The sequence below is a fragment of the Pelophylax lessonae genome, assembly GCF_965119305.1.
Source record: "Pelophylax lessonae genome assembly, chromosome: 9".
In the NCBI taxonomy this organism is placed as follows: Eukaryota; Metazoa; Chordata; class Amphibia; order Anura; family Ranidae; genus Pelophylax; species Pelophylax lessonae.
In genome coordinates, this window is record NC_138776.1 from 4871609 (window position 1) to 4883990 (window position 12382).

Below are 12382 nucleotides of genomic sequence, written 5' to 3' on the forward strand. Positions count from 1 at the left end.
GTGATACTATGCAGTAAACAGATCCTTGGTATGCTGAGCTCTGTATATTGGGGCGTACTCATTTATACTGAGCGCTGTATATTGGGGCGTACTCATTTATACTGAGCGCTGTATATTGGGGCGTACTCATTTATACTGAGCGCTGTATATTGGGGCGTACTCATTTATACTGAGCGCTGTATATTGGGGCGTACTCATTTATACTGAGCGCTGTATATTGGGGCGTACTCATTTATACTGAGCGCTGTATATTGGGGCGTACTCATTTATACTGAGCGCTGTATATTGGGGCGTACTCATTTATACTGAGCGCTGTATATTGGGGCGTACTCATTTATACTGAGCGCTGTATATTGGGGTGTACTCATTTATACTGAGCCCTGTATATTGGGGTGTACTCATTTATACTGAGCGCTGTATATTGGGGTGTACTCATTTATACTGAGCGCTGTATATTGGGGTATACTCATTTATACTGAGCCCTGTATATTGGGGTGTACTCATTTATACTGAGCGCTGTATATTGGGGTGTACTCATTTATACTGAGCCCTGTATATTGGGGTGTACTCATTTATACTGAGCGCTGTATATTGGGGTGTACTCATTTATACTGAGCGCTGTATATTGGGGTGTACTCATTTATACTGAGCGCTGTATATTGGGGTGTACTCATTTATACTGAGCTGTATATTGGGGTGTACTCATTTATACTGAGCGCTGTATATTGGGGTGTACTCATTTATACTGAGCCCTGTATATTGGGGTGTACTCATTTATACTGAGCCCTGTATATTGGGGTGTACTCCTTTATACTGAGAGCTGTATATTGGGGTGTACTCATTTATACTGAGCGCTGTATATTGGGGTGTACTCATTTATACTGAGCTCTGTATATTGGGGTGTACTCATTTATACTGAGTGCTGTATATTGGGGCGTACTCATTTATACTGAGCGCTGTATATTGGGGTGTACTCATTTATACTGAGCGCTGTATATTGGGGTGTACTCATTTATACTGAGCCCTGTATATTGGGGTGTACTCATTTATACTGAGCGCTGTATATTGGGGTGTACTCATTTATACTGAGCCCTGTATATTGGGGTGTACTCATTTATACTGAGCGCTGTATATTGGGGTGTACTCATTTATACTGAGTGCTGTATATTGGGGTGTACTCATTTATACTGAGTGCTGTATATTGGGGTGTACTCATTTATGCTGAGCTCTGTATATTGGGGTGTACTCATTTATACTGAGCTCTGTATATTGGGGTGTACTCATTTATACTGAGCCCTGTATATTGGGGTGTACTCATTTATACTGAGCCCTGTATATTGGGGTGTACTCATTTATACTGAGCGCTGTATATTGGGGTGTACTCATTTATACTGAGCGCTGTATATTGGGGTGTACTCATTTATACTGAGCTCTGTATATTGGGGTGTACTCATTTATACTGAGTGCTGTATATTGGGGCGTACTCATTTATACTGAGCGCTGTATATTGGGGTGTACTCATTTATACTGAGCGCTGTATATTGGGGTGTACTCATTTATACTGAGCGCTGTATATTGGGGTGTACTCATTTATACTGAGCCCTGTATATTGGGGTGTACTCATTTATACTGAGCGCTGTATATTGGGGTGTACTCATTTATACTGAGCCCTGTATATTGGGGTGTACTCATTTATACTGAGCCCTGTATATTGGGGTGTACTCATTTATACTGAGTGCTGTATATTGGGGTGTACTCATTTATACTGAGCGCTGTATATTGGGGTGTACTCATTTATACTGAGTGCTGTATATTGGGGTGTACTCATTTATACTGAGCCCTGTATATTGGGGTGTACTCATTTATACTGAGTGCTGTATATTGGGGTGTACTCATTTATGCTGAGCTCTGTATATTGGGGTGTACTCATTTATACTGAGCTCTGTATATTGGGGTGTACTCATTTATGCTGAGCTCTGTATATTGGGGTGTACTCATTTATACTGAGCTCTGTATATTGGGGTGTACTCATTTATGCTGAGCTCTGTATATTGGGGTGTACTCATTTATACTGAGCGCTGTATATTGGGGTGTACTCATTTATACTGAGCCCTGTATATTGGGGTGTACTCATTTATACTGAGCGCTGTATATTGGGGTGTACTCATTTATACTGAGCCCTGTATATTGGGGTGTACTCATTTATACTGAGCGCTGTATATTGGGGTGTACTCATTTATGCTGAGCGCTGTATATTGGGGTGTACTCATTTATACTGAGCGCTGTATATTGGGGTGTACTCATTTATCCTGAGCGCTGTATATTGGGGTGTACTCATTTATACTGAGCCCTGTATATTGGGGTGTACTCATTTATACTGAGCGCTGTATACTGTGTGGGGGTTGGGCGTGGTATATATCACTCATCGGTCATTTCTCTCACCGTTTCCATCCTGAATTCTCAGCACAAAGTAGCGGCTGGAGTCGGTTACGGTTTCCACGGCGATTCCGGGAAATTGGTCTACCGGAGCCTGAGCGAAGAGTTCCCCTGATAGAGAAAATATACATTTATATATCACAGAGAGAAGACAGCGCCACCTACAGGAAACACAGGAAAGAAGATCGAAGGGAAGGAAATCTGACCCCCAGAGGACTGATCACTGCCGGGACCATGTGATCACTGTGACCAATCACAGCAGATCCCAGGACAATTGTACACAACGGATGGCTTTCATTCATTGTATATTGCGTTGATTTCTGATTGGTCGCAGTAATCACATGGTACAGACTGGGCCAATCACAGCTAACCACAATAGTATACATTGAGGCCGGGTTTACAGGGGGGGGGGGGGGGGGCTGTTCTTCATTTCAGCTGCGAATCATGTCTGAATTTTTGCCTTAATTCAGACCAGAAGGACCGCCGTCCCGGAGGTATGCGACCCGCCTCCATTGAGAGCCGCAGATATATATGCATACAGACCCCCCCCGGTAATGATATACTCATACAGACTCCCCCCCCCCCCGTAATGATATACGCATACAGACCCCCCCCGGTAATGATATACTCATACAGACCCCCCCCCCCGGTAATGATATATACATACAGACCCCCCCCCCGGTAATGATATATACATACAGACCCCCCCCCCGGTAATGATATATACATACAGACCCCCCCCCCGGTAATGATATATACATACAGACCCCCCCCCCCCCGGTAATGATATACTCATACAGACTCCCCCCCCCCCCCCGTAATGATATACGCATACAGACCCCCCCCGGTAATGATATATACATACAGACCCCCCCCCGGTAATGATATACGCATACAGACTCCCCCCCCCCCCCCCCCCGGTAATGATATATACATACAGACCCCCCCCCCCCGGTAATGATATACGCATACAGACTCCCCCCCCCCCCCCGGTAATGATATATACATACAGACCCCCCCCCCCGGTAATGATATACGCATACAGACTCCCCCCCCCCGGTAATGATATATACATACAGACCCCCCCCCCCCCCCCGGTAATGATATATACATACAGCCCCCCCCGGTAATGACATATACATACAGACCCCCCCCCCCCGGTAATGATATATACATACAGACCCCCCCCCCCCCCGGTAATGATATATACATACAGCCCCCCCCCCCGGTAATGACATATACATATAGACCCCCCCCCGGTAATGATATATACATACAGACCCCCCCCCCCCGGTAATGATATATACATACAGACCCCCCCCCCCCCGGTAATGATATACACATACAGACCCCCCCCCCCCCCGGTAATGATATACACATACAGACCCCCCCCCCGGTAATGATATACACATACAGACCCCCCCCCCCCGGTAATGATATATACATACAGACCCCCCCCCCCCCGGTAATGATATATACATACAGACCCCCCCCCCCCCCGGTAATGATATATACATACAGACCCCCCCGGTAATGATATATATGATATATACATACAGACCCCCCCCCCCGGTAATGATATACACATACAGACCCCCCCCCCGGTAATGATATATACATAAAGACCCCCCCCTCCAGTAATGATATATACATACAGACCCCCCCCCCCCGGTAATGATATATACATACAGACCCCCCCCCCCCCCGGTAATGATATATACATACAGCCCCCCCCCCCGGTAATGACATATACATATAGACCCCCCCCCGGTAATGATATATACATACAGACCCCCCCCCCCCCGGTAATGATATATACATACAGACCCCCCCCCCCCCGGTAATGATATACACATACAGACCCCCCCCCCCCCGGTAATGATATACACATACAGACCCCCCCCCCCGGTAATGATATACACATACAGACCCCCCCCCCCCCGGTAATGATATATACATACAGACCCCCCCCCCCCCGGTAATGATATATACATACAGACCCCCCCCCCCCCCCGGTAATGATATATACATACAGACCCCCCCGGTAATGATATATACATACAGACCCCCCCCCCCGGTAATGATATACACATACAGACCCCCCCCCCGGTAATGATATATACATAAAGACCCCCCCCTCCAGTAATGATATATACATACAGACCCCCCCCCCCCCAGTAATGATATACACATACAGACCCCCCCCCGGTAATGATATATACATACAGACCCCCCCCCCAGTAATGATATATACATACAGACCCCCCCCCCCCAGTAATGATATATACATACAGACCCCCCCCCCCGGTAATGATATACACATACAGACCCCCCCCCCCGGTAATGATATACACATACAGACCCCCCCCGGTAATGATATATACATAAAGACCCCCCCCTCCAGTAATGATATATACATACAGACCCCCCCCCCCCCCCAGTAATGATATACACATACAGACCCCCCCCCGGTAATGATATATACATACAGACCCCCCCCCCAGTAATGATATATACATACAGACCCCCCCCCCCCCAGTAATGATATATACATACAGACCCCCCCCCCCCAGTAATGATATATACATACAGACCCCCCCCCCAGTAATGATATATACATACAGACCCCCCCCCCCCAGTAATGATATATACATACAGACCCCCCCCCCCCAGTAATGATATATACATACAGACCCCCCCCCCCCAGTAATGATATATACATACAGACCCCCCCCCCCCAGTAATGATATATACATACAGACCCCCCCCCCAGTAATGATATATACATACAGACCCCCCCCCCCCCGGTAATGATATATACATACAGCCCCCCCCCCGGTAATGACATATACATATAGACCCCCCCCCCCCCCCGGTAATGATATATACATACAGACCCCCCCCCCCCCCGGTAATGATATATACATACAGACCCCCCCCCCCCGGTAATGATATACACATACAGACCCCCCCCCCCCGGTAATGATATACACATACAGACCCCCCCCCCGGTAATGATATACACATACAGACCCCCCCCCCCGGTAATGATATATACATACAGACCCCCCCCCCCCGGTAATGATATATACATACAGCCCCCCCCCGGTAATGACATATACATACAGACCCCCCCCCCCCGGTAATGATATATACATACAGACCCCCCCCCCGGTAATGATATACACATACAGACCCCCCCCCCCCCGGTAATGATATATACATACAGCCCCCCCCCCCGGTAATGACATATACATATAGACCCCCCCCCCCGGTAATGATATATACATACAGACCCCCCCCCCCGGTAATGATATACACATACAGACCCCCCCCCCGGTAATGATATATACATACAGACCCCCCCCCCGGTAATGATATATACATACAGACCCCCCCCCCCCCCGGTAATGATATACTCATACAGACTCCCCCCCCCCCGTAATGATATACGCATACAGACCCCCCCCGGTAATGATATACTCATACAGACTCCCCCCCCCCCCCGTAATGATATACGCATACAGACCCCCCCCGGTAATGATATACTCATACAGACTCCCCCCCCCCCCCGTAATGATATACGCATACAGACCCCCCCCGGTAATGATATATACATACAGACCCCCCCCCCGGTAATGATATACGCATACAGACTCCCCCCCCCCCCCCCCGGTAATGATATATACATACAGACCCCCCCCCCCCCCCGGTAATGATATACGCATACAGACTCCCCCCCCCCCCCCCGGTAATGATATATACATACAGACCCCCCCCCCCGGTAATGATATACGCATACAGACTCCCCCCCCCCGGTAATGATATATACATACAGACCCCCCCCCCCCCCCGGTAATGATATATACATACAGCCCCCCCCGGTAATGACATATACATACAGACCCCCCCCCCCCGGTAATGATATATACATACAGACCCCCCCCCCCCCCGGTAATGATATATACATACAGCCCCCCCCCCCGGTAATGACATATACATATAGACCCCCCCCCGGTAATGATATATACATACAGACCCCCCCCCCCCGGTAATGATATACACATACAGACCCCCCCCCCCCCGGTAATGATATACACATACAGACCCCCCCCCCCCCGGTAATGATATACACATACAGACCCCCCCCCCCCCGGTAATGATATACACATACAGACCCCCCCCCCCGGTAATGATATACACATACAGACCCCCCCCCCCCGGTAATGATATATACATACAGACCCCCCCCCCCCCGGTAATGATATATACATACAGACCCCCCCCCCCCCCGGTAATGATATATACATACAGACCCCCCCGGTAATGATATATATGATATATACATACAGACCCCCCCCCCCGGTAATGATATACACATACAGACCCCCCCCCCGGTAATGATATATACATAAAGACCCCCCCCTCCAGTAATGATATATACATACAGACCCCCCCCCCCCCCAGTAATGATATACACATACAGACCCCCCCCCGGTAATGATATATACATACAGACCCCCCCCCCAGTAATGATATATACATACAGACCCCCCCCCCCCGGTAATGATATACACATACAGACCCCCCCCCCGGTAATGATATATACATACAGACCCCCCCCGGTAATGATATATACATAAAGACCCCCCCCTCCAGTAATGATATATACATACAGACCCCCCCCCCCCCCAGTAATGATATACACATACAGACCCCCCCCCGGTAATGATATATACATACAGACCCCCCCCCCAGTAATGATATATACATACAGACCCCCCCCCCCCAGTAATGATATATACATACAGACCCCCCCCCCCCAGTAATGATATATACATACAGACCCCCCCCCCCCAGTAATGATATATACATACAGACCCCCCCCCCCCAGTAATGATATATACATACAGACCCCCCCCCCCAGTAATGATATATACATACAGACCCCCCCCCCCCAGTAATGATATATACATACAGACCCCCCCCCCCAGTAATGATATATACATACAGACCCCCCCCCCCCAGTAATGATATATACATACAGACCCCCCCCCCCCGGTAATGATATATACATACAGCCCCCCCCCCGGTAATGACATATACATATAGACCCCCCCCCCCCCCGGTAATGATATATACATACAGACCCCCCCCCCCCCGGTAATGATATATACATACAGACCCCCCCCCCCCCGGTAATGATATACACATACAGACCCCCCCCCCCCCGGTAATGATATACACATACAGACCCCCCCCCCCGGTAATGATATACACATACAGACCCCCCCCCCGGTAATGATATATACATACAGACCCCCCCCCCCCCGGTAATGATATATACATACAGCCCCCCCCCGGTAATGACATATACATACAGACCCCCCCCCCCGGTAATGATATATACATACAGACCCCCCCCCCCGGTAATGATATACACATACAGACCCCCCCCCCCCCCGGTAATGATATATACATACAGCCCCCCCCCCCGGTAATGACATATACATATAGACCCCCCCCCCGGTAATGATATATACATACAGACCCCCCCCCCCGGTAATGATATACACATACAGACCCCCACCCCCCCGGTAATGATATACACATACAGACCCCCCCCCCCCCGGTAATGATATACACATACAGACCCCCCCCCCCCCCCCGGTAATGATATACACATACAGACCCCCCCCCCCCCCGGTAATGATATACACATACAGACCCCCCCCCCGGTAATGATATATACATACAGACCCCCCCGGTAATGATATATATGATATATACATACAGACCCCCCCCCCCCCGGTAATGATATACACATACAGACCCCCCCCCGGTAATGATATACACATACAGACCCCCCCCCCCCCCGGTAATGATATACACATACAGACCCCCCCCCCCCCGGTAATGATATACACATACAGACCCCCCCCCCCCGGTAATGATATACACATACAGACCCCCCCCCCGGTAATGATATATACATACAGACCCCCCCCCCCGGTAATGATATATACATACAGACCCCCCCGGTAATGATATATATGATATATACATACAGACCCCCCCCCCCCCGGTAATGATATACACATACAGACCCCCCCCCGGTAATGATATACACATACAGACCCCCCCGGTAATGATATATATGATATATACATACAGACCCCCCCCCCCGGTAATGATATACACATACAGACCCCCCCCCCGGTAATGATATATACATACAGACCCCCCCCCCCGGTAATGATATATACATACAGACCCCCCCCCGGTAATGATATATACATAAAGACCCCCCCCTCCAGTAATGATATATACATACAGACCCCCCCCCCCCCAGTAATGATATACACATACAGACCCCCCCCCCAGTAATGATATATACATACAGACCCCCCCCCCAGTAATGATATATACATACAGACCCCCCCCCCCAGTAATGATATATACATACAGACCCCCCCCCAGTAATGATATATACATACAGACCCCCCCCCCCCCCAGTAATGATATATACATACAGACCCCCCCCCCCCCAGTAATGATATATACATACAGACCCCCCCCCCCCAGTAATGATATATACATACAGACCCCCCCCCGGCCCCGGTAATGATATATACATACAGACCCCCCCCCCCCGGTAATGATACACACACACAGCCCCTCCCCCGGTGAGGTACCTGTCACCTTGTCCTCCAGTTTGATGAAGGCCACCTTCCCTTTGGATGTCAGCCTCATCCTCCCCGTCCAATCAGGTTCTTCCAACTTCCAGTCCGAGGCCCTGAGAGTACAGACAGGGGGGTTACCCGGGGGGGGGATGGGGGGAGGGGTATTGCAGAACCTGTACCTAGAGATTGGGATGTGGGGGGAGGAGTGTTATAGTACCTGTACCCCAGGCTGGAGAGATGTGTGTGTGAGGGGGGGTAGTTGTAGTACCCAAGGTTGGAGGGATATGGGGGATAGGCATGGAGGGGTTTTGTAGTACAGGGTCCCCCCCTGGGTGAGGGATAGGTGTTGTGGTACCAGTACCCTGGGTTGGAGGGATGTGGGGGATGGGTATGGAGGGGTGTTATAGTACCTGTATCACCTGTTATAGGGACGTGGGGGATGGGTATGAATGGGGTGTTGTAGTACGGGGTTCCCCCTGGGTGGAGGAATGTTTTTTTTGTACCTGTGGCCCAGGATGGGGGGGAATGGAGGGGTGTTGTAGTACCTGTACCCCGGGATGGGGGGGTGGAGAGGTGTTGTAGTACCTGTACCCAAGATGGGGGGATGGAGGGGTGTTGTAGTACCTGTACCCCGGGATGGGGGGGTGGAGGGGTGTTGTAGTACCTGTACCCAAGATGGGGGGATGGAGGGGTGTTGTAGTACCTGTACCCGGGGATGGGGGGATGGAGGGGTGTTGTAGTACCTGTACCCTGGGATGGGGGGGTGGAGGGGTGTTGTAGTACCTGTACCCAAGATGGGGGGGGATGGAGGGGTGTTGTCGTACCTGTACCCAAGATGGGGGGATGGAGGGGTGTTGTAGTAGCTGTACCCCGGGATGGGGGGATGGAGGGGTGTTGTAGTACCTGTACCCCAGGATGGGGGGATGGAGGGGTGTTGTAGTACCTGTACCCTGGGATGGGGGGGGGTGGAGGGGTGTTGTAGTACCTGTACCCTGGGATGGGGGGGGGTGGAGGGGTGTTGTAGTACCTGTACCCCGGGATGGGGGGGTGGAGGGGTGTTGTAGTACCTGTACCCCGGGATGGGGGGGTGGAGGGGTGTTGTAGTACCTGTACCCCGGGATGGGGGGGTGGAGGGGTGTTGTAGTACCTGTACCCCGGGATGGGGGGGTGGAGGGGTGTTGTAGTACCTGTACCCCGGGATGGGGGGGGGAGGAGGGGTGTTGTAGTACCTGTACCCAATATGGGGGGGATGGAGGGGTGTTGTAGTAGCTGTACCCCGGGATGGGGGGATGGAGGGGTGTTGTAGTACCTGTACCCCGGGATGGGGGGATGGAGGGGTGTTGTAGTACCTGTACCCCGGGATGGGGGGTGGAGGGGTGTTGAAGTACTTGTACCCTGGGATGGAGGGGTGTTGTAGTACCTGTACCCCAGGATGGGGGGATGGATGGGTGTTGTAGTACTTGTACCCTGGGATGGGGGGGGGGGTGGAGGGTGTTGTAGTACCTGTACCCCGGAATGGGGGGGTGGAGGGGTGTTGTAGTACTTGTACCCTGGGATGGGGGGTGGAGGGGTGTTGTAGTACTTGTACCCTGGGATGGAGGGATGTTGTAGTACCTGTACCCCAGGATGGGGGGTGGAGGGGTGTTGTAGTACCTGTACCCAAGATGGGGGGATGGAGGGGTGTTGTAGTACCTGTACCCCGGGATTGGGGGTGGAGGGGTGTTGTAGTACTTGTACCCTGGGATGGAGGGATGTTGTAGTACCTGTACCCCGGGATGGGGGGTGGAGGGGTGTTGTAGTACCTGTACCCAAAATGGGGGGATGGAGGGGTGTTGTAGTACCTGTACCCTGGGATGGGGGTGGTGGAGGGGTGTTGTAGTACCTGTACCCCGGGATGGGGGGTGGAGGGGTGTTCTAGTACCTGTACCCAAGATGGGGGGGGATGGAGGGGTGTTGTAGTACCTGTACCCCGGGATGGGGGGATGGAGGGGTGTTGTACCTGTACCCCGGGATGGGGGGATGGAGGGGTGTTGTAGTACTTGTACCCTGGGATGGAGGGATGTTGTAGTACCTGTACCCCAGGATGGGGGGGATGGAGGGGTGTTGTAGTACCTGTACCCAGGATGGGGGGGATGGAGGGGTGTTGTAGTACCTGTACCCCGAGATGGGGGGGATGGAGGGGTGTTGTAGTACCTGTACCCCAGGATGGAGGGGTGTTGTAGTACCTGTACCCCGGGATGGGGGGGATGGAGGGGTGTTGTAGTACCTGTACCCCGGGATGGAGGGGTGTTGTAGTACCTGTACCCCGGGATGGGGGGATGGAGGGGTGTTGTAGTACTTGTACCCCGGGATGGAGGGGTGTTGTAGTACCTGTACCCCGGGATGGGGGGTGGAGGGGTGTTGTAGTACCTGTACCCCAGGCTGGAGAGATGTGTGTGGAGAGGGATAGATGTAGTACTCCGGGTTGGAGGGATGTGGGGGATGGGTATGGAGGGGTGTTGTAGTACAGGGTCCCCCCTGGGTGGGGGAGAAGTATTGTAGTACCTGTATCCCCGGTTGGAGGCTCGGGGAGGGATCCGGTACACGCTGATCTCCGGTTTCACACACAGCACCGACTCGTATTCCGCCTCCGCCGCCATCTTCACTCCGCCCGACCAACCAGCTGACCGACCGACTTCCGCCCGTTACCATGGAGACCACATCCGGGGAACCGACCAATCACAGCGCCGGAGACGTCACGTGACTGCGGGAAATGTCATGGCGCCTTTTCTGAAAGCTGAGAGGACGTCCCCCTCCCCCATCTCTGTACTTACCTCTCCCCTCCCCCATACACACAACATTGGACACATTCCTGACCTGTGTGAGAAGCCTCTACTGTCAGCTGTCTCCTCAGTCTCTGACCATCTCTTGTATCATGTCTTCAGTCTCTGACCATCTCTTGTATCATGTCTGCAGTCTCTGACCATCTCTTGTATCATGTCTGCAGTCTCTGACCATCTCTTGTATCATGTCTGCAGTCTCTGACCATCTCCTGTATCATGTCTGCAGTCTCTGACCATCTCCTGTATCATGTCTGCAGTCTCTGACCATCTCTTGTACCATGTCTTCAGTCTCTGACCATCTCTTGTATCATGTCTTCAGTCTCTGACCATCTCTTGTATCATGTCTGCAGTCTCTGACCGTCTCCTGTATCATGTCTGCAGTCTCTGACCATCTCTTGTACCATGTCTTCAGTCTCTGACCATCTCTTGTATCATGTCTTC

The 12382-nt window shown here is 51.5% G+C and overlaps 1 protein-coding gene across 2 annotated transcripts in view; it reads right to left on the reverse strand.

The window, feature by feature from the left end:
• Positions 1 to 11794, reverse strand: part of NECAP1 (NECAP endocytosis associated 1) — a 31145-nt gene extending 19351 nt beyond the window's left edge. The window contains exons 1-3 of one of the 2 annotated variants that reach the window (XM_082268040.1): positions 11664 to 11773; positions 9132 to 9232; positions 2443 to 2547 (exon numbers count right to left, since the gene is read on the reverse strand). In XM_082268040.1, coding sequence (XP_082124166.1) covers positions 2443 to 2547; positions 9132 to 9232; positions 11664 to 11758 — 301 coding nt within the window. In that variant the 5' untranslated portion in view covers positions 11759 to 11773. Of the gene's footprint in view, positions 1 to 2442; positions 2548 to 9131; positions 9233 to 11663 lie in introns of both variants that reach the window. The other variant, XM_082268041.1, reaches the window with a different exon arrangement.
• Between the last annotated feature and the right edge of the window lie 588 nt (positions 11795 to 12382).